General features: G+C 42.1%; 1 protein-coding gene across 1 annotated transcript in view; it reads left to right on the top strand.

Moving 5' to 3' along the window:
* The window catches only part of SRRM4 (serine/arginine repetitive matrix 4), a 198,136-nt gene that overhangs the window by 150,482 nt on the left and 23,987 nt on the right, over positions 1-23,667 (top strand). The window contains exons 4-8 of the mRNA XM_003419268.4: positions 6,397-6,468; positions 7,458-7,484; positions 9,671-9,721; positions 20,529-20,627; positions 23,492-23,648. Coding sequence (XP_003419316.2) covers positions 6,397-6,468; positions 7,458-7,484; positions 9,671-9,721; positions 20,529-20,627; positions 23,492-23,648 — 406 coding nt within the window. The remainder of the gene's footprint in view (positions 1-6,396; positions 6,469-7,457; positions 7,485-9,670; positions 9,722-20,528; positions 20,628-23,491; positions 23,649-23,667) is intronic.

The raw sequence follows: 23,667 nt of genomic DNA on the forward strand, positions 1-23,667 counted from the left end.
TCACAGGCTTTTAAGACCCCAGACGCTACTCACCAAAGTAGAACGTAGAACATTTTTTTTATCAACTATGTTATGCCAGTTAAGCTAGATGTTCCCCAAGACCATGGTTCCCACAACCCTCAGCCCACTAATTTGGTCCCTCAGGGAGTTTGCATGCGTCTATGGAGCTTCCATGACATTGCCTTGGACAAGTTGTGCTGGCTTCCCCAGTACTGCGTACTGTCTTACCCTTCACCAAAGTTACCACTTATCTACTGTTTAGTTAGTGTTTTTCCGTCCCCACCCCTCCTCTCCCTCATAACATCAAAGACGGTTTCTTTTTGTGTGTAAACCTTTTCATGAGTTTTTATGGAGTGGTCTCATACAATATTTGTCCTTTTGTGATTGGCTTATTTCACTCAGCATAATGCCCTCCAGATTCATCCATGTTGTGAGATGCTTTGCAGATTCATCATCGTTCTTTATCGTTGTGTAGTACTCCATTGTGCGTATTTACCACAGTTTGTTTATCCATTCATCTGTTGATGGGCGTCTAGATTGTTTCCATCTTTTTGCTATTGTGAACAATGCTGCAGTGAACATGGGTGTGCGTGCGTCTATTTGTGTGATGGCTCTTATTTCTGTAGGATACATTCCTAGGAGTGGGATTCCTGAATCATACGATATTTCTATATCTAGCTAAGGAAGCCCTATATCTTTTTCCAAAATGATTGTACCATTTTGCATTCCCGCCAGCAGTGCATAAGAGTTCTAATCTCTGCGGAGCCTCTCCAACATGTTATTTATTTATTTATTTTTTTATTCGTGCAATTAATGCTGGGGTGAGATGGTATCTCATTATTGTTTTGATTTACATTTCTCTAATGGCTAGTGATGGTGAGCATTTCTTCATGTGTCTGTTGGTCCCTTGCATATTTTATTCGGTGAAGTGTCTGTTCATTTCCTTTGCCCATTTTTTAATTGGATTATTTGTCTTTTTGTTGTAGCGGTGCTGGATTTTCCTGTAGATTTTAGAGATTAGAACTTTGTCATAGCCGAAATTTTTCCCAGCCTGTAGGTTCTCTTTTTACTCTTCTGGTGGAATCTTTTGATGATCATCATTATTTAATTTTTAGAAGATCCCAGTTATCCAGCTTATCTTCTAGAGTTTGTGTATTATTAGTTATGGTTTGTTCTTGTTAATGGTGTGTATTAGGGCCTCTAGGATTGATCCTATTTTTTCTTCTATGATCCTTATAGTTTTCGGTTTTATATTTAGGTCTTTGATGCATTTTGAATTAGTTTTTGTGTATGGTGTAAGGTTTGGGTTCTGTTTCATTTTTTTGCAGATGGACATCCCGTTTTGCCGGCACCGTTTGTTAAAAATACTGTCTTTTCCCCTATTTGATGGACTTTGGGTCCTTATCAAAGATCAGGTGACCATAGGTGGATGGATTTGTATCTGGGTTCTCAATTCTGTTCCAGGGTGTTTTGACTGCCATAGCTGTATGAATAGGCTCTGAGTTCAGGTAGGGCAAGTCCTCCAACTTTCTTCTTCAGTACTGCTTTATTATCCAGGGCCTCTTCCCTTTCCATATAAACTTAATGATTACTTTTTCCATCTCTTTAAAGAGTATGGTTGGTATTTAGATCAGGATTACATTGTATTTGTAGATGGCTTTGGGTTGAAATTGTCATTTTCCCAATGTTGACTCTACTATCCAGGTGCATGTTGTTTTGCCGTTTATGTAGATCTCTTTTGGGTTCTGGCAGTAGAGTTTTTTAGTTTTCTTTGTACAGGTCTTTTACACCCCTGGGTAGATTTATTTCTAAGTATTTTATTTTTTAGGGGCTATAATAAATGGTATTATTTTCTTGATTTTCCTTTTGACATTTTCTTTATTGTTATATGGGAATCCAAATGATTTTTGTATGTTTATCTTCTATCCTGCTATTCTGCTGAATCTTTCTATTAGTTCCAGTAGTTTTCTCGTGGAGTCTTTTGGCTTTTTTATGTCTAGTATCATATCATCCACAAACAGGGACAGTTTTACTTCTTCATTACCAATTTGGATGCCCTTTATTTCTTTTTCTTGCCCTGTTGCTCTAGCTAGGACTTCCAGGACAATGTTAAATAGGACTGATGATAAAGGGTATCCTCGTCTAGTTCCTGTTCTCAAGGGGAAGGTTTTTAGTGTCTCTCCATTAAGAATGATGTTGGCTGTTGGTTTTGTATAGATGCTTTTTATTATCTTGAGGAATTTCCCTTCTATACCTATTTTATTGAGAGTTTTTATCAGGAATGGTTGTTGGACTTTGTCAAATGTCTTTTCTGCTTCGATTGAGCTGATCATGTGATTCTTTTCTTTCATTTATGTGGTGGATTACACTGATTGATCTTCTAATGTTGAACCATCCTTGCATACCTGGTATGAGTCCCACTTGTTTATGGTGTATTATTTTTTTGATATGATGCTGAATTCTATTGGCTAGAATCTTGAGAATTTTTGTATCTATGTTCATGAGAGGTATTGGTCTGTAATTTTTTTTTTTTTTTTTTGTGGTATCTTTGCCTGGTTTTGGTATCAGGGTTATACTGGCTTCATAGAATGAATTTGGAAGTATCCCTTCCTTTTCCATGTTCTGAAATAGTTTGAATAGTACTGGTGTAAGCTCTTCCCTGAATGTTTGGTAGAATTCTCCAGTGAAGCCATCTGGGCCAGGGTTTTTTGTTGTTGTTGTTGGGAGGTTTTTTTTTTTAACCTTTTCAATCTCTTCTCTTGTTATGGGTCTGTTCAGATTTTCAATATCATTTTGTGTTAGTTTGTGTAGGTAGTGTGTTTCTAGAAATTTGTCCATTTCCTCTAGGTTTTCAAATTTGTTGGGAGTGTAGGTTTTCGTAATACTCTGTTATGATCCTTTTTATTTCAGTTGGGTCTGTTGTAATGTCTCCCATTTCATGTCTTGTTCGGGTTATTTGCATCCTTTCCTGTTTTTCTTTTGTCAGTTTGGCCAGTGGTTTGTCCATTTTGTTGATCCTTTCAAAGAATCAACTTTTGGTTTTGTTGATTCTTTCTATTGTTTTTTTTTTCTGTTCTCTGTTTCATTTATTTCTGCTCTGATCTTTATTATTTCCTTTCTTCTGGTGGCTGTGGGCTTCTTTTGCTGTTCCCTTTTTATTAGAGTTGTGTAGCAAATGTTTTGATTTTGTCCCTTCTTTTTTGATGTGTACATCTATTGCTATAAATTGACTTCTGAGCACTGCCTTTGCTATGTCTCAAAGGTTTTGGTGTGGTGTGTTTTCATTCTGATTTGATTCTAGGAATTTTTTTATTCTATCTTTGATTTCATCTATTACCCAGTGATTTTTAAGTGGGGTGTTATTCAGTTTCCATGTAATTGATTTTTTTCCTTGCTCTTCCTCTTAATTTCTACTTTGATGGCATTGTGATCAGAGAAGATACTTTGTATTATCTCAGTGTTCTGGATTTTGTTGAAGGTTGCTTTGTGGCCTAAGATGCGGTCTATTCTGGAGAATGTTCCATGTATGTTGGATAAGAATATGTACTTTGCAGCTGTTGGGTGGAGTGTTCTATTTATGTCTATGAATTCACTTTGGCTGATTATGGCCTTTAGATATTCTGTATCTTTGTTAAGTTTTTCTAGATGTTCTGTCCTTTACTGAGAGTGGTATTTTGAAGTCTCCTACTATTATTGTGGAACTATTAATTTCTCTTTTGAGTGCTGTTAGCACTTGTTTTATGTATTTTGGAGTGGTGTCACTGGGTGCACAGACATTTATTATGGTTATGTTTTCATGATGGATCATCCCTTTAATCATTATCTAATGCCCTTTTATTGTCTTTTGTGGTGGATTTCGTTTTAAAGTCTATTTTATCTGGAATTAGTATTACCACTCCTGCTCTTTTTTGGTAGCTGTTTGCTTGATATAATTTTTTCCATCCTTTGATTTTAAATAAATTTACGTCTTTGTTTCTAAGGTGTGTCTCTTGTAGACAGCACACTGATGAATCCTGGTGTTTTTTTTTTAATCCATTCTGTCACTGTTTCTTTATGGGTACATTTAGACCATTTACATTCAGTGTAATTACGATAGGTGTGAGTTCATTGCAATCATTTTGTAGTGCTGACATTTTCTTTGTTCCTCTTACTCACCTGTAGTGAATTCCTTTTGTTTGTGGATTTTTTTTTCATTTATTTGTTTTTATAGATTTTTGTTTTTCCTGAGACTTTTTCTTCTTTATTTTGATGAGTAGGTTGGTTAACTTTCTTTGTGGTTACCTTGAAATTTTCCCTTATCTTCCTAGGTTTGAACCAGTCTTTTATTACTTGGTGTCACCTTGCCTTCCTCTCCATTTGAAATTTCTGTACCTTTACCATTTATTCCCTCTTTTATTGTTCTGACGTTCTTGTCATTTACAGATTAACCTCTCTGGTTCCCTGTTGTGTATCTTTTAGTTTTGAATAGTCCTTGAGAGTTCATTTCCTAGGTTGGTATATGGCTTGTGTAATCTTGCGTCCTAGATTCAGGCTGTTGTCTGACATTGTTTTTTCTCAAACTGAACGACTCCATTTAATAATTCTTGTAAGTTTGGTTTGGCTTTTACACATTCGTTTTTTTTTTTAATTTCTGTTCATCTGGAAATGTCCTAATTTCACCATCATATCTGAACTAGAGTTTTGCAGGATATATTTTTCTTGGTTAGCAATTTTTTTTTTCCCAAGGCTTTTTGCCTTCTTCCCTGCAAGATTTCTGCCGAGTCATCAAAGCTTAGTCTTGTTTCCCCTTTGTATGAGACTTTTTGTTTTTCTCTAGCTGCTCTCAGAATTCTTTGTCTTTGGTTTTAGTGAGTATGATTACGCTATGCGTTGGTGATTTTCTTTTGGGGTGTATCCTATATGGGGTTCATTTAGCTTCATTGATGGTCAGCTTTTCCTCTTTCATGATATTAGGGAAGTTTTCTGTCAGCAATTCTTCAGTGATTCTGTGTTTTCCATTTTCTCCCCCTGTTCTGGAGCTCTGATCACACCACATTTTTGCTTTTGATTGTATCCCACATTATTCTCAGGGTTTCTTCATTTTTCTTTGTTCTTTTTTTTTCTGCTTTTCCTCAAAGTGGTATCCAAGTATTTGTCTTCAATTTCACTGATCCTGTCTTCCATTGTTTCATATCTGCTCTTCAGCCCTTCTAAGACACTGTCCATTTCTGAAGTCTTGTTGTTTATCTTTTGGATTCCTAATTGTTGTTTTTGTATGATTTCTAGTTGTGAACTGATTTTGACATTTTGTTCCTGTATTATTTTTCTGAATTCTTCCATTGTTTTGTCCATATTTTCCATGATTTTGTCTGCCTTCTCCATGAATTTGTCTATTTTTTCCTCATTGTCTGCTTTTTGCTTCATTTCTTAGATAGCTCTGAATATAAGAGATTAGAATTTCCTATCAGGTAGTTCCAGTGCCTTTTCTTCCACTGGAAAATCATCTAGTGTTTTATTTTGGATGCCTACTGGAACCATCTTGTCCTGTTTTTTAATATGTTTTGATATTGGAGAGAACTCAGTTTAAATCCCAGCTTGTCTTTTCCCTAGCTGTGTGACTTTGGGCAAATTACTTCACCTCTCTGAACCTCCTTTCCTTGTCTTTAAAAGGAGAGTAGCGATTATCCCTACTGTGCGTGAACAAGTGTGTGGTTTGGTTTTTTTTGAACAAGTGTGTGAGATGATTAAATGAGAGAGTACACATAGAGATAGACAGAGAGCTGCCATCAAGTTGACTCTGACTCATGGCAACCTTATGTATAATAGAATGAAATGTTGCCTGGTCCTGTGTCATCCTCACAACTACCAGCATGTTCAAATCCATTGTTGCACCTGTTATGCCAATCCCTCTCACCGAGAGTCTCCCAAACCCTCATTGGCCCTCTACTTCACCCAACATGATGTTTACCTCCAGCAATTGACTCCTCCTGGTGGCATGTCTAAAGCAAGCAAGTCAGGTAGTGTTCTGTTGTGATCCATAGGGTTTTCACTGGTTGATTTTTAGGAAGTAGATCACCATGCCTTTCTTCCTGGTCTGTCATGGTCTGAGAGCTCTGCTGAAACCTGCCCACTATGGGTGACCCTGTGGGTATTGAAACACAAGTGGCATAGCTTCCAGCATCATAGCACCATGCAAGCCACCAGAGTACAGCATGCTGACAGATGGGTAGTGGTAATGTATATAAAGCACACGATAATGTTGAAAACAAATGCAAGTTAATGCCGGTACTAGATTTATCCTTGGTGTGTGTTACTGAAAGAGATGAGACTCTACATGGGGAAGGCCAAGTATCTCTTTGAAAACAGCCCTGACCTTTGAGAACCTCCCTCTGAAGCATGTCTCCCCTCCCCTGACAGGTCCCCATCATATAGCCCATCGCCTGTCAAGAAAAAGAAGAAGAAAAATTCCAAGAAGCATAAGCGACACAGGTATTGTTTTTCCTCTTCTTCAAATAGGGATACACCCAGGTAGGGTAGGCGGTGCCAAAATATCATTTGGAAGTATATCATCTCATTTATGTAAAATATTTGCCTATTTATTGTTATTTCTTTGTACTTTGTGTAAGTAAGGGCTCTAGTTGCAAGGACCAGAGGCTCACTGAGGCTAACTCAAGCCATGAGGAGGACTTTATTATAAGGAGACAGGACTGCTCAGGGACCAGCCAGGCCTCAGTGAGGTACTAGAACCAAGGAATGGAGAGTTTACGGAACCATGCAGGAGATGCAGTTCTCCGTTTCCTAGTCCAAGTGCCGGGACGTGGCTGCAGCCTGCTCCCATCTAACGTTGCAGGTCTTGCTACAAGGAGAACTGAATCTCTGCCTTGTTCTTTATTCCATATTCTCAAGGAAGGGATTCTCTTATTGGTCCAAGTATGCCTTAGAGGGCAGGGTCATGCTGTAATGCATGACCACTACAATTATCCACCCTTGTAGGCAGGGAGATGGGGACAGTATTAAAGGATTACTGTGAACTGGACACACATTCTAAAAGGGGTCCACCACACACACACACATATGCATGTTGACCAAAAAAAAAAAAAAAAACCTAGAAGGATATATACCAGAGGGCTCAAATTTGTGGAATATGGGCCAAGCCAACATTTTAAAAGTAGATTTTGCAGTATGAAACTCCTGCTTTCCAGTTCCTCTGTATAATCAAAAGCTCTGTCTTCACCGGGCCAATTTCCCCACCAGCAGCCATTTGGACACATTGGCCTACACCAAGGAATGGAGAGCTGATGGATCCTCATATTCCTCGAATCCTAAATGGAGAGGAGGATTGGCGAGGTGTCCCCACCTCCATGGAGCCTAATCACAATCACACTGATACATTCATCCCAGGAGAAGAAACGTCAAACTCATATTTCTCCCTTCCTCTCTTCCCTCCTTCCTTTCTCCCTTTTTGTTTCTTTAACCAGGTCATTCTCCAAGAAGAGAAGGCACAGGTAAGAATCTTGTTACCTCTGGCTGCTTGCTTCAGCTTTCTCAACCAGGCTTTTGGCAGCCTTTGGGCAGCTTACAGGGTCAGCTCTCAGTCTCCATCTCTGAAGATGTTTTTGGGTACACCCCTTCCTGAGCTTCAGTTTTACCACTTCCAAAATGAAGGTATGGTCTGGTTTCCCTGTAAGTTCCAGGCCAGCTTTCAACTTCTATCAGTTCAGGTGGTTGTTCCTGGACCAGTATGTGCCAGTGCCTCTCCTAGGAAGTCTCGCTACCCCTGCTACAGTCTGTTTGACCATTGACTGAAATCTTGGATTGAGTACCTTGAAGCATGTAGAGATGAACCAGCCCCACCCACCTTGTTGGTAAACATCCTCAGCCCCTCCAGCATTACATGACCCATATGTCTCTTGGCCAAAGCCTTCTTAAATCCTGGCCAAGGGACAGAGCCCAAGTCCTAGTATATTAGAAACACTGGGAGAACACAAATAAAGCCACCACCTATTGGGTACTCACCATAAGCCGAACCCTGCACTAAGCCTTTTCCATGCACGCATGTGTTCATTTAATCCCTGCTACCCAAAACCAAAAAACCAAACCTGTCACCGTTGAGTCAATTCTGACCCATAGTGACCCTACAGGACAGAGTAAAACTGCCCCATAGAGTTTCCAAGGAACGCCTGGTGGATTTGAACTGCCAACCTTTTGGTTAGCAGCCGTAGCTCTTAACCACTGTGCTATCCTGTGTCATTCCCACTTTACAGATGAAGAAACTGAGACCCAGATAGGAGATGAGACAGGTATGTCCATAGACATACTGCCAGAAGGAGGCAGAGCCACAATTCAAACCCAAGTCTGTCAGGCTGAGGGTCAGGGCAGCCCCAGAGGGTGACAGCAGCTTCTTAAATAACAATGGCTGCATCTAGAGCAGTGTGCAAAGCCCTTTCTTTTATTCACTTAACAAGCAGACATTGATCACCAATGTTATCCATTCACTTATCTCAGTAGCCTGAGCAGTGTCCCCACTTCACAGTTAAAGCAGCCAGGCCTCACCGAGTATAGGTAACTTGCCCATCATCATACAACCATTAAGCGTCAGAGCTGAGACTTGAACTCACGTCTTCTAGTGTGGTCTGAGCTCTTCCACTGCCCAGGTTGAGTCTCAAACAGGGAGACAGCATCTGTGGTCATGTCATGGTGTGACTGCAGTTTGATGAAATAAATTTTTGTTCCCAGGACTTCGGGCAGTAATGGGTTCTTAATGACTCACTGAGGCCAGTCTGGCTTGAATTACTAATTAGCGTTTGCCCACTGGGGCTCACCACGTAATCACGCTGGGACCCCGAATCATCGTTGTCCAGACCCTCTCACCAAAAACAAACAAAAAGACACTTGAATATTCACGGACAGAACGATTTCAGAATCTGCCAAGATTTGTGAAGCTTCAACATAGTTGCCAGGATATTCTATCCTCTTCTTTTATAAACTGATTGAGCAGTCAAAATCATGGGCTCCAGGGGCCTATCTCTGGGGCCACATCCCTGTTCTACCTGTGTGATGCTGGGCAAGTTACTTAACCCAGTTGAGGTTCAGTTTTCACATCTGTATAAGTGAGAGCTTATTCAAATGTACCTACACCCATAGAGGTAAAGTAGAGGGTGAGTGAAAAAGAGGAAGACTTGCGACAAGATGGATTGACACAGTGGCTGCAACAATGGGCTCAAACACAGCATCAATTGTGAGGTTGGTGCAGGACTGGGCAATGTTTTGTTCAATTGTACATACGGTAGCTATGAATTGGAACTGACTCAACAACAACAAATACCCGTAGGGAGAATAAAAGGAGATGGTTGACGTAAAGTATTTAGCAGTGTGCTCAGCACATAGTAGAGCCTCAAAACTAGCAGATAATATTTTTACCTTTATTCCTACTGTTATTATTAACCTACAAAGCCAAACTTGGCCTCATCAGCACCCCCATTCTCAGCATATGTTATGAGCTGGTGACCTGAACTGAACCAGCAGGGTGTAAAAGCTGGCAGTGACCTTTGTGGTCTTGGGCAATGATCAGTGTCCATGCCAAAACTGCCTGTATTTGGCCTGCAGTATGTTAAGCATTTAAGCTACTTGTTTATTTTGATCTTTAACTGGAATTTCGCATCTTTCAATTAATTGGCCATTTCTCGTTTAGCTCCTCTAGCCCCAAAAGCAAAAGAAAGGAAGAGAGGAGGCACAAAAAACAGTAAGTAGATACCACCCAGAGCGCACTATCCAGGTTGGGGAGGTTGGGGAGGTGGGGAATGTGGCCTCTTAAAAGCCAGAGTGTCGGAGTTGCCAAATAAACAGGGAAAAAGAGAAGTGGGCAGGTGAGTGGGAGAGAGAGAAGACAGAACTCTGTGTACTTGCAATTGTGGGCTTAGGTCTGCATGAGTGCACATGGCTGTATATCTGTGTGTTTGTGCATGCATATGGTTATACGTGCATGAAAGCTGTGTGCGTGTGTGTGCTGGCGTGCCTACGCGAATTCTGCGTATGTTGTGTGTGCATTGTATATATATGTATGGTGTACGTATGTGTAGCGTGCACATTATAAATTGTCCATTTCTACATCATGTAAACATTTATGTGCACTGTGTGTACAAATGTATACAACGTAGGCAGACACTGCATGTACGTGGTATATGTATTCACAGGAATGCACTGTGTATGCTTGTGCTTATGTGAGCATGAGTGTGAAGGGTGTGCACGTAGGTGTACTATATGGGCAGTGTGTGTGAATTCTGTACTCTGCGTGTGCACTGTTTGTCTGTGTGCAGCCTGTGTATAGGGCTCGTGTGCTGGTTTTTACAGTGCATATATGTGTGCTGTGTGTGCATGGAAGCTATGGTGGGTGCAATCCCACGCGTGCACATGTGTGGGCAAATGTATGAACCCATGCCCTGGCAACTAAGTCTTACAATGTGGAGATCTTGGTGAAGCTCCATCCCCAGTCTTGGGGCCCCAGCTGTTTCATGGTTTATAGCTGGTAGCAGAAATTTAAATCAGCTAGTGCTGCCTGTGGAGTTCAGTTCCCAACCAAATTAAAAGTAAATTTGGCTATAACCCACCTACTTTATACCCTGTAAATGTTAGTGCCTGTGTTTTCCAATCAGCTAATATTTTATCTCCCGCCAAGAAGCTTCTAAAGTGAGGATCAAAGGCAATGGGATAAAAAGCAGTCAGCTGCTGGGGAGAGATAAAAGGGAGGCCACCCAGCTCTGCTGCCCCAAAAGGTCTCTTTACCCAAGGTCAGTGTGAAGGAGGGCATTTCATCCACCAGCACAGGGGGCTGGTGAATGCTCCAGAACGAAGCAATGGAGCCTCGTGTCTGCTCAGAGAACTACTTCTGGGTCATCAGGCTTGTTCAATTCAAGCCAAGAGACAAATATTGATCATATCTATTGAATGTACTTTCACTCTAATCACAGACAGAGTACATCTTCCAGAGGTCTCAGCACCACTTGTCCGGCGTTATTGTTGGGTACTGTTGAGTCAATTCCAACTCACAGTGACCCATGTGACAGAAGAGAACTGCTCTATAGGGTTTTCTAGGCTGTAATCTTTAAGAGAGCAGATTGCTAGGTCTTCCTCCTATGGAGCTGCTGGGTGGGTTCAAACCACTGACCTTATAGTTACCAGCCAAGCATTTAACCATTTAGCCACCAGGGCTCCTACTTGTCCAGGAGGGCCCCGTATAGGCAACCACCAATGCAGGGAAGGGTCCACAACCAAGAGCATGAGGAAGGATAATCACTGAGACAAGGATTGCCTGTTTGAGTGTGAAGACAGCAAGGAGGGCCCCTCCCCGGTGCCAAGAGGTGGGTGTGTCCTAGAAATTTCTCACAGGGGATAAGAAAGGCTTAGGTGAGGCAGAGCCAACATGGCACCATAGACAGACCGACCATGCCGTCCCTCTGCAGCAAAGACCTGAAAAACCAAGTAAAACAAATACGAATGTCAATCGTGGAACCCGAAATTTCAGATGAAGGGATATAGAACTAGATCAAACACTGAATGGAAGAATTATTAAAGGAAGTCCTTTGGTTAGAGAACCAATAACATCAGACAACATCCAGAGTCTGGGACACAGGATAGCATCAGGCAGGTACCAACCTAGGTAAAGTACTTGAAATAATAAAACAAAGCTAAAACACTTGAAACAGGGAAACAGACATCAATCTGTAAAGAAGACAACATCACAACAATAAAGGAGGGAATAAACGGTGTAATTATAGAACTTTCAAATGAAGAGGAAGTCAAGGCGATATCAATTTCAAGGTAATCACAAAGAAAGTTAACAAACCTACTCATCAGAATAAGAACAAAGCCTCAGTAAACAAAAAATCTGTAAGAACAAAATCCACAAGCAAAAGGAACTCAGCACAGACAAGTAAGGGGAACAAAGAAAACATCAGCACCACAAAAAAAAAAAAAAAGCACAACAATATGACAGTAATAAACTCATACCTGTCGATAATCACACCAAATGTAAATGGCTTAAATGCACCCATAAAGAGACAGACAGTGGCAGAAGGATAAAAAACAAAAAACAAAACCATCAACATGCTGTCTACAAGAAACACATCTTAGACACAAAGACATAAATACATTAAAAATCAAAAGATGGAAAAATATCAGACAAACTGTAACCAAAAAAGGGCTGGAGTGGCAATACTAATCGCAGATAAAATAGACTGCAAGGCAAAATCAACCATAAAGACAAGGAAGGACATTATGTAATGATTGAAGGGGCAAGCCAACAAGACCCCACTGCCGTCAAGTCGATTCCGACTCACAGCAACCCTATAGGACAGAGCAGAACTACCTCATATGGTTTCCAAGGAGCACCTGGGGGATTTGAACTGCTGACCTTTCAGTTAGCAGCCAAACTCTTATGCCACCAGGGTTTCCCTGACAAGAAGATATAACCTTAATAAATATCTACGCGCCCAACAACAAGGCTCCAAAACACACACTCTAACAGCACTGAAAAGAGAAACAGTTCCACGGCAATAGTAGGAGACTTCAACACACCACCCTTGGTACAGGATAGAACTTCTAGAAGGAAATTTAACGAAGATACAAAAGATCTAAAGGCCAAAATCAACCAACTCAGCCTCACAGACATATATAGAACGCTCTATCCAACAGTATCAAAGTATATATTCTTTTCCAACACACATGGAACATTCTCCAGAATAGACTACATCTTAGGCCACAAAGCAACCCTCAATAAAATCCAAAACATCGAAATGATACAAAGCATTCTCTTTGATCACAACACCATGAAAGTAGAAATCAAAAACAGGAAGAACAAGGAAAAAAATAAAAATACATGGAAACTGAATAACACCTTACTTAAAAACCACTAGGTAATAGAAGAAATCAAAGAGGGAATAAAAAATTCCTAGTATTAAATAAGAATGAAAACAAAGCATAACAAAACCTTTATGACACAGCAAAGGCAGTGCTCAGAGGTCAATTTATAGCAATAAATGCACATATCAAAGAACAAACCAAAATAAAAATGTTAGCCCTATAACGTTAACAAATAGAGAACAGCAAAAGAGGCCCAGAGGCACCAGAAGAAAGGAAATAATAAAGATTACAGCAAAAATAAATGAAATAGTGAATAGAAAAACAATAGAAAGAATCAACAAGCCCAAAAGTTGGTCCTCTGAAAAGATCAACATAATAGACAAACTACTGGCCAGGCTGACAAAAGAAAAACAGGAGATGAAGCAAATAACCCAAATAAGAAATGAGATGGGGGACATTACAACAGACCCAACTGAAAGGGTCATCATAGAATACTATGAAAAATTATACACCAACAAGTGGGGAGCCCTGGTGGTGCAGTGGCTAAGAGTTTGGCTGCTAACCAAAAGGTTGGCAGTTTGAATCCACTAGCCACTCCTTGAAAACCCTATGGGACAGTTCTACTCTGTCCTATAGAGCCATTACAAGTCGGAATCAACTCGACAGCAACGGGTAGAAGAAATGGACAAATTTCTAGAAACACATTACCTACCTAAACTAACACAAACTAAGATAGAAAATCTGAACAGACCCGCAACAAGAGATTAAAGAGGTTAAAAAAAAAAAAAAAAAAAAACTTTCCACCAACAATAGCAAGAAAAAGCCCTGGCCCAGATGGCTTCACTGGAGAATTCTACCAGAGAAGAGCTTACACTAGTACTACCGAAACTATTTCAGAGCATAGAAAAGGAAGGAATACTTCCGAATTCATTCTATGAAGCCAGCATAACCATGACACCATAGCCAGGCAAAAACATCACACACGCAAAAATTACAGATCAGTCTCTCTCATGAATATAGATGCAAAAAATTCTTAACAGAATTCTAGCCAACAGAATTCAGCATCATATCAAAAAAAATAATACACCACAACCAAGTGGGATTCATACCAGGTATGCGCAATGGTTCAACATTAGAAAATCATATAATCACCTCAATCAACACAGAAGAGGCGTTTGGTAAAGTCCAACATCCATTCCTGACAAAAACTCTCAATAAAATAGGAACAGAAGTGAAATTCCTCATCATAATAAAGGGCTTCTGGGTGTACACAAACCCAACAGCTAACATCATTCACAATGGAGAGAAGCTGAAAGCATCCCCCCTGAGAATGGGAAAGAGACAAGGATTCCTTTTATCACCACTCCTATTTAATGTTGTGCTGAAAGTCCTTGCTAGAGCAATAGGGAAAAAGAAAGAAAGAAGGTGTCGGTATTGGAAAGGAAGAAGCAAAATTATCTCTATTCACACATGATTGGATCCTATACATTAGACAACCCTAAATATTACACAAGAAAACTACTAAAACCAGCAGATTCAGCAGAGTAGCAAGATATAATATCAACATACAAAACTCAGCTGGATTTCTATACATCCACAAAGAGAACTTTGAAAAGGAAATCAGGAAAATAGTACCATTTATAATAGGCCCTAAAAAGATAAAATACTTATGAATAAATCTAGCCAGGGACATAAAAGACCTATACAAAGAAAACTACAAAACACTATCACAAGGAACCAAGAGAGACCTATACAAATGGAAAAAAGTACTATGCTCATGGGTAGGAAGACTCAACATTGTGAAATAATTCTACTCAAAGTGATCTACAGATATGATGCAATCCTGATCCAAATACCAACAGCATTCCTTAACAAGGTGGAAAAACTAATCACCAATTCTACATGGAAAGGAAAGTAGCCCCAGATGAGCAAAGAATTAGTGAAGAAAAAGAACAAAGTAGGAGGAGTCACACTATCTGATCTCAGAACATACTATACAGCCACAGTAGTCAAAACAGCCTGATACTAGTACAGAGACCAATGGGACAGAATCTAGAACCCAAATGTAAATCTACCCACCTATCATGAGCTGCATCTTTGACAAAGGACCAAAGCCCATTAAATGGGGGAAAATACAGTCTTTTTAACAAATGGTGCTGACAAAACTGGATATCCATCTATACAAAAAAAATGAAACAGGACCCATAACTCACAACACACACACAAAAACTAACTCAAAATGGATCAAAGATGCAAATATAAAACCTAAAACAAAAAAGTTCATGGGAGAAAAAATAGGGACAATGCTAGGGGCCCTAATACATGGCATAAATAGAATAGAAACCATAACTAACAATACACAAATACCAGAAGATAAACTAGGTAACTGGGAGCTTCTAAAAATTAAACACTTATGCTTATCAAAAGACTTCACCAAAAGAGTAAAAAGAGAATTTACAGATAAGGAAAAAATTTTTGCCTACAACATATCGACACGGTCTAATCTCTGAAATCTATAGAATACTTCAACACCTCAACAACAAAAAGACAAATAATCCAATTAAAAATGGGCAAAGGATATGAACAAACACGTCACCAAAGAAGATATTCAGGTGGCTAACAGACACATGAGGAAAATCTCGCGATCATTAGCCATTAGAGAAACGCAAATCAAAACTACCATAAGATCATCTGGCCTCGAAGTTACTGGAACAAATAATAATAATAATAATCCCAGAAAATAACATTTTGGAGAGACTGCAGGGGAATTAGAACTCTTACACACTGCTGGTGGGAATGTAAAATACCACAACCACTATGGAAAATTACATGGCACTTCCTTAAAAAAAGCTAGAAGTAGAAACACCCTATGATCCAGCAATCCCACTCCTAGGAATGTATCCTAGAGAAATAAGAGTCATCACACTAATAGATATACGTACACCCATGTTCATTGCAGCATTATTCACAATAGCAAAAAATGGAAACAACCTCAACACCTATCAACAGATGAATGGATAAACAAATTATGGTACACATACACGATGGAATATTATGCAAGGATAAAGAACAATGACGAATCCTGGGAACATCTCACAACATGGATGAATCTGGAGGGCATTATGCTGACTGAAATAAGTCAACCATTAAAGGACAAATATTATATGAGACCATTATCATAAAAAAACCAAGAAAAGGTTTACACACAGAAAATAACAATCTTTGGTGGTTACACCTTGACCAAGGCAAAGTCATAGACACTTCCTAAACACATTCAAACACCTTGAGGGAGAGTTACTGGGGCTAAGCGCTGGGGACCATGGTCTCAGGGAACATCCAGGTCAACTGGCATAACTAACACAGCTCATAAAGAAAATGTTCTACATCCTACTTTGGTGAGTAGCATCTGGGGTCTTAAAAGCTTGTGAGTGGCCATCTAAGATGCATCTATTGGGGTCATCCTGTCCAAAGCAAAGGAGAATAAAGAAAACCAAAGTCGAAGAAAACAGTAGTCCAAAGGACTAATGGACTACATGAACCACAGCCTCCATCAGCCTGAGCCCAGAAGAACTAGATGGTGCCTGGGCTACCACCACTGACTGCTCTGACAAAGATCACAACAGAGGTCTCAGACACAGTGGGAGAAAACGTAGAACAAAATTCAAATTCACAAAAACAGACCGGACTTACTGGTCTGGCAGAGACTGGAGGAACCCTCGAGAATAGAGCCACCGGACACTCTGCTAACTCAGAACTGAAGCCACTCCTGAAGTCCACCTTTCAGCCAAAGATTAGACGGGCCCCTGGTGGCGTAGCGGTTAAGTGCTACGGCTGCTAACCCAAGGGTTGGCAGTTCGAATCCGCTAGGCACTCCTTGGAAACTCTATGGGGGCAGTCCTACCCTGTCCTATAGAGTCGCTGTGAGTCGGCAGTTCGAATCCGCTAGGCACTCCTTGGAAACTCTATGGGGGCAGTCCTACCCTGTCCTATAGAGTCGCTGTGAGTCGGAATCGACTCGATGGCACTGGGTTTGGTTTATGGCTTTTTATAAAACAAACAATAACACACCAGAGGAATGTGCTTCTTAGATCAATCAAGTATAGGAGACCAAATGGCAACACCTGCCCAAAAGCAAAGGCTAGAAGGCAGGAAGGGATAGGTAACCTGAATGAATGGACACGGGGAACCCAGGGTATAAAAGGGGGTGGGGGGAAGTGCTGACACATTGCAAGGATTGCAACCAATGTCACAAAACAATTCCTGTATAAATTTTTGAATGAGGAACGAATTTGCGGTATAAACTTTCACCTAAAGTACAATTAAAAAAAAAAAAGGCTTAGTTTAGGCAGGTTGCAGGTTAGGCAAGATGTACAAGCCAAAGGACAAGAGTCAGGAGAAGGAAAAGGAAGCAAAAGAAGGCATTTCTGAAATAAAGGATGGTTTTTGTTGTCAGGATGCCGAACAGGTTTCAGAAGAGCTTCTAGAATAAGATGGACTAGAAAGGTCTGGTGATCTTCTGACAATCAGCCAGTGAAAACCTATGGGTCACAAAGATCTGATCCACACCCCATCATGGGGATGACTCAGGACCAGGCAGCATTTTGTTCTATCGTGTCTGGGGTCACCGTGAGTCAGGGGCCGACTTAGACAGTAGCTAACAACAACGTTTTCGCCAAATCCTTTGATTTAGCCTCTTTTTTATTCAGCATCCCTCAGTGAGGCCCTAATATGTGGTAGACCCAGTCCTGGGCTCAGAGACTGAGATTAGCAGACGCTCTTTTGGTTTCAAGGAGCTCACAATGCCGAGGCACATAGGAAATGGACATGAGACAGGTCTCAGCACAGCAATGGCAGATGGAAGCCCAGGGCTTTATGGGAACTTGGTGCTGGAAAGATGGCTTGGTGGTGAGAAGAGGCTGCCTGCAGGAAGGGGTGGTGGGGGAGGTAACATTCTAAGCTGCAGGCTAGGCAAGTTGTTGAAACTCTGTGCCTCAATTTCTTCCTCTGTAAGATGGGAATGAAAACAGAATCTACTTCATAAGCTGTTGTAAGGAATACTGTTGGTTGTTAGCTGTCGCATTACGACCCCATACGCAATAGTAACACACAAGCTGCACTGACAGACAGGTGGTGACTGAGCATGAGGTGTATTGGCCGGGAATCGAACCTGGGTCTCTGGCATGGAAGACGAGAATTCTACCACTGAACCACCACTGCCCTCACCACACATGTAACCACTGCATATTTAATGCCACAGTGTACTTACTGACTGCTCACTTCACCGCTATGAATTTAACTGTTGCTTATGTAACTCTGGTGTACTCACCCACTGTTCCCTCTGTGCTGGCCCATGTAGGAGAACTGGGGCAAGGAAAGAACGGGGAGGAGGAAACGCAGACCTACCTGGATTTATGGAGGGGTTTGGTTATTCCCACCTCACGGGCCTCAGTATTATCCCATCACTTAAATTTGAGTCTAAGACAATGGTTCTCAAACTTTGCTCTTCTGGAACCCTGGGGATCCCAAAGTTAGAGTGGCCACCTGAAATAATGGGGTCTTCTCGTACTTTTCAGGACACATTTTATAAATGCTTAGAACCCAGGGCCTGGCACACAGTGTTAGATACTGGTTATCTGTCACCATCAGCATCATCAAGATGGCGTCTTGCGCTGGGAAACGTGTGAGGCAGAATAGAAACAGCTCAGTGTTGCAGAAGATGCGGCCATGTCAGGGCAGAAGCTGTCAAGCAATGAGGCTGGAGGGCAGTGTAGGGCTAGTGCCTTCAAGCTCAGTTTCCACTTGAGGCACCTGAGGACAATGGGGAGGTTTCAAGCAGGGGAGGGGATGATCTGATGATTATTACTTTAGAAGAATCCCTGAGTCCTTCACTGGGATAACCAGGCTTCCTCTTGACAGAGTTATCTCTAACTCTCACTGGCTTCCTGGCTTGGCCCAAGCCATTCACATCCCCTGCACATCCTTTCATCACCTCGCCTGCTGCTACTACTACTTCTGAATTATTATTACTTAGAGAGGTTTTTTTTTTTAGAGAGGTAGCGGTAGTAACCTGTAGTAACACCGTTATTACTGTTAACGGTAAAAAAAAAAAAAACAAAAAACTGTTGCCGTTGAGTTGATTCTGACTCATAGCAAAGTAGAACCGCCTCATAGGGTTTCCAAGGAGTACCTGGGGGATTCGAACTGCCGACCATTTGGTTAGCAGCCATAGCTCTTAAGCACTACACCACCAAGGTTTCCTCGTTAGAGGTTGTTGTTAGGTGTCCTCAAGTCAGTTCCAACTCATAGCAACCCTGTGCACAACAGAACAAAACACTGCCCGGTCCTGAGCCATCCTTAAAATTGTTGTTATGCTTGAGCTCATTGTTGCAGCCACTGTGTCAATCCACCTCGTTGAGGGTCTTCCTCTTTTCTACTGACCCTGTACTTTGCCAAGCATGATGTCCTTCTCCAGGGACTGATCCCTCCTGACAACATGTCCAAAGTATGAAAGACGCAGTCTCGCCATACTTGCTTCTAGGGAGCACTCTGGCTGTACTTCTTCTGAGACAGATTTGTTCGTTCTTTTGGCAGTCCATGGTATATTCAACATTCTTCGCCAGCACCACAATTCAAAGGCATCAATTCTTCTTCGGTCTTCCTTATTCATTGTCCAGCTTTCACATGCATATGATGCGATTGAAAATACCATGGCTTGTGTCAGGTGCACCTTAGTCCTCAAGGTGACATCTTTGCTCTTCAACACTTTAAAGAGGTCCTTTGCAGCAGATTTACCCAATGCAATGTGTCTTTTGATTTCTTGACTGCTGCTTCCATGGCTGTTGATTGTGGATCCAAGTAAAATGAAATCCTTGACAACTTCAATCTTTTCTCCATTTATCATGATATTGATCATTGGCCCAGCTGTGAGGATTTTTGTTTTCTTTATGTTTGTTTTTTTTTTTTATGTTGAGGTGCGATCCATACTGAAGGCTGTGATAGTAACTGTTATATTTGTAATTTTTATTGGTGATGATGTTTGTAGCCCATTCTGAAAAGCTTTTGACTCTGTGCTAAGAATCTTGACTTCATTTTCTAGGCCTGAGGTTACAAATTGGTGGCCCAAAGGCCTAATTTACTCTGAAAATGTGTTTTGTTTGCCCCACTTTTTTTTTTCCTCTAATGAGTTTCCATTTGAAATGCGAGTATTTCATTTAAAAAAATCTGAATTTCCACATTCACTTGAAAAATTTCAAGAGCCAGCAGCACCTCGATATTGTGGAGGCAAAGTACCCCTTCCTTTTGTATCTTTGAGCACCTGGCTGATTCCCACCTTTATGGTACTTGGCTGGCCCTGAAGCTGTCTGAAATTCACACTCCCATCACAGGTGAGGGAAGTGACATGTGGAGGTGGAGATCCTGCCCAGGGTATGGTCTGCACTGGGCCACTTCCAGCTGATGAAGAGGCCCAGAGTCACCCACACTTCCCCAGAAGGCCCCTCATCTGTGTTCACTGCACCTGTTTAGAGACCCCTGAATACTCAGGCAGGAAGCTGGGGTGATGCAGGGTGGGGGAGATAGCATAACTTTGGGGGGATGGTGACTTGGGTACAAGAGGAAAATGTGTGTCATGAGATGAAAATCTCTCTCTCTCCTCCTCTGACTCACTCCTTCCCACCCCCCTACCCCCCAAGATCTCGAAGCCGGCCCCGAAAATCTCACCGCCACCGCCATCACCGTTGCCACTCACGGTCCCAGAGCTCGGAGTCCCGGTCCTCGAGCTGTGAGAGCAGGTAACCTTCACTCCCCGGAGCCTCCTCCCCTAGCCACTGCCATTGGCTCTGCCTTCTGCTGTCCTGCCACTCCCCCAGCAGAGGGATGGTCCCGTTTCCACTGAGCATCTGTCACACTTCCCTGCAGAGAAAGGACTGCAGAAAACAAGGGGACTTGCTGTCTCCATGAATATAGGAACATGACCACCACAGGATGCTCATGAAGTGCCAATAAGCTCTGAGCTAAGGGCTCTACGTACATCAACTCACATTATCCTCTCTGCAACCCTCTGAAGTAGGTACCATTGATATCCCCATTTTAAAGACGAAAAAACTGAGGCACAGGGAGGTTAAGAAACTCGCTAAGTCACATAGCTACTAAGTGGTAGAACTGGGATTGGAACTGGGCAGTCTGGCTCTGGACTGAGGCTCTTCCCAGTCAGTTTTCTCCTAATCTGAACCCTCTCTGTGCAGATACATTGGCTCTCCCATCCTGAGAGAGGACAGTTCTCCCGTGGATGAGGATAATAAAAAGAAGAGTAGGTAATATTTATCCAAATTCTACCCTGTGCTGGGTACTCTGCTACAATTTCAAATATATTTTCTCTCTTAATATCACAATAACACCATGAGTTAGACCAGTGCTTCTCTTTGTCTGCACTTGGGGATCCCCTGGGAAGTCTTAAAAAATACCAATGCCTGGGTCCCACCCTCTAGACATTCCAATTTAATTGGGATGAGGTGGGACCAGGGCACTGAGATTTTTTAAATCTTCCTGTGTGATGTGAATGGGTAGCCAAGTGTGAAACGTACTCAAGAAAGAGAAAAGTGGCCCCTGACATCAGGAACTGGCCTGGTACTACCAGCAAGGCCTAAGTGGTCCTGCTGGGCATCAACGATTCCACAGAACATCACCATCAGACAACGCCACTCCGACCTGGATGGATCAAGACAAAAAACAAGACCACTTCATGATCACGTCTGAACACAGGCAAAAACAAGAATTTTGTCCAAAACACAAAAATGAACAAATAGCCTCCTACCCTAGCTAACCTCAGAGATTGCTGCTTCTTTACCAGTTACAGACTTGTTGTTAATTGCCATTGATTCGGCTCTGATTCTTGGCTATTTTATGTGTTACAGAATGACATGTTACCCAATTCTACACCATCTTCATAATTGTTGGTATCTTTGAGTCCATTACAGCCTTAGCCTCAGTCTATTCTTCCCTCTTTCTAGGTAAGATGTATCAAGATACCCAATCAAAAAATTATGCCCATTTTCTGATGGTATCCACTCCAGAACAAAGCCCCAATCTCTTAAAAACTTCCCCAAATCAGTTACACAAGCCCAGATCCTATAACACACCCTTACCCCCTCTTACAGAGATGCTCTACGGATCTCTACGGTGTGTGTTCTCCCTTGTTGCAACGGACAGTAAACATGCTTGTCTAACAATAGGCTTGCTGCTTGCGGTTTCTACCTGGAGGGCACTGACACACTAAACTGAATCATGGGCACGTTACAGCTAGAAAAACTGTCCTGGTGGGCAAAGGGATCCAACCAAGTTCACACAGCTAGTATGTGGGTGGCAGAAGTGGGATTGTGCCCCAGGTCTGTGTGACCCAGCCTGGGCCCTTCACCTCCACCCGAGGCTCTATCAGCTCCCGGCTGCTAAGCCCCTAATGGCCTGGGCCAGAGGACCATGCAGGGCCTATTTGCAGACATGCCTCATGGCACTGTGCTCTACTTTCCCCACAACTTATCTGTTAGAGAGATGGCTGGCATCACAGCCTCCTTCTGCTGCTATGTTTCCTGGTAGTGTTGCCACCTGAGCTCCCCAGGGTCTGTTGGGCTGCAGGACACTCCAGCAGACATGGGAGCAAACCGAGAGCTGGCACTCTGACCACAAACCCAGCACAGAGATGATCTGGAAGGGCTCAGAGCAGAGGACACTCCAGAGTAAGAATCAGAGGCACCGGTTCTTACAGAAGCAGAAAACTCTGCCTTGACCCAGGACCTACCACTTATAAGCCATGTGACCTCAGGCAGGTCCCTAAACATCTCTGAGCCTCAGCTCCCTCATCTGTGAAATGGGAAAGTAATACCTGCCCTGTCTGAGTTGTGGAGAGGACTGTGACAGCACCTTAAGAGAGGTTTATAAGTATTATACAAATCAATAAGGTGTTGTTTTTATTACTGCTGTGGCTCAGAGAGCTAACAGAATATACAGAGTCCAAATACACTCTTATCAAGGAGTCAGGCAGGCATTCCTTTGGCTTCCACAGCAGACAGAGAAGCCAGATCTAGAACTGACAAATTCGCAGAAGGCAGCTCTGTTGTTTTTGTCTGCCATTTTGTCAAAGTTTTCAGTGGCAATCAATAGGCTGCCTCTGTTTTGCAGATGTCAAAGTCATATATACAACACACAGCTATACACACTTATAGACACTCACAGATGGACACACCTAGACACACACAATCTCACAGGTACATACAGGACATTAAACTAAATTAGGGCAGAGACCTTGTTTGTCTTCTTCACAGCTGTGTCCCCAACTCCCAAAATAGTGCCAGGTACACAAATAAGCATTTGTGGAATAAACAAATGGAAGAATAGATGGATGTATAGGTGGGTGGACAGCTGGGTGGATGAATGGACAGATGGATAGATAGATGAAGGGAAGAAGGGAGGCAGGGAAGGAGGAAGGATACAGGGATGGCTGAATGGGTGGATGGATACATCTACAGCTTTCATACACACACAAACCTTCCCAGGGACACAGTCACATATGAACATATACAAACACACACTCTGTCATCCTCAGGTCCTGTTGGTCCCTCAGCCACCTCCCTGCCCTCAGGTGTCTCTCCCCTGCCCCCAGGCACCGCAACCGGTCCCCTGAGGAAGAGCGGAAATCGCGCAGGAGACACACTCGCCGCTGCTCCAAGACCCTCTGCAAGGCCAGCCCCAAAGCCCGTTCCAGCCATCCATCCAGCCAGCCTCTGCCGATGCTCAGCCTCCTGTCAGCCAGGGGTGTAGTAAGTATTCCACACAGCC

The sequence above is a fragment of the Loxodonta africana genome, chromosome 19, assembly GCF_030014295.1.
Source record: "Loxodonta africana isolate mLoxAfr1 chromosome 19, mLoxAfr1.hap2, whole genome shotgun sequence".
NCBI classification, from domain to species: Eukaryota; Metazoa; Chordata; class Mammalia; order Proboscidea; family Elephantidae; genus Loxodonta; species Loxodonta africana.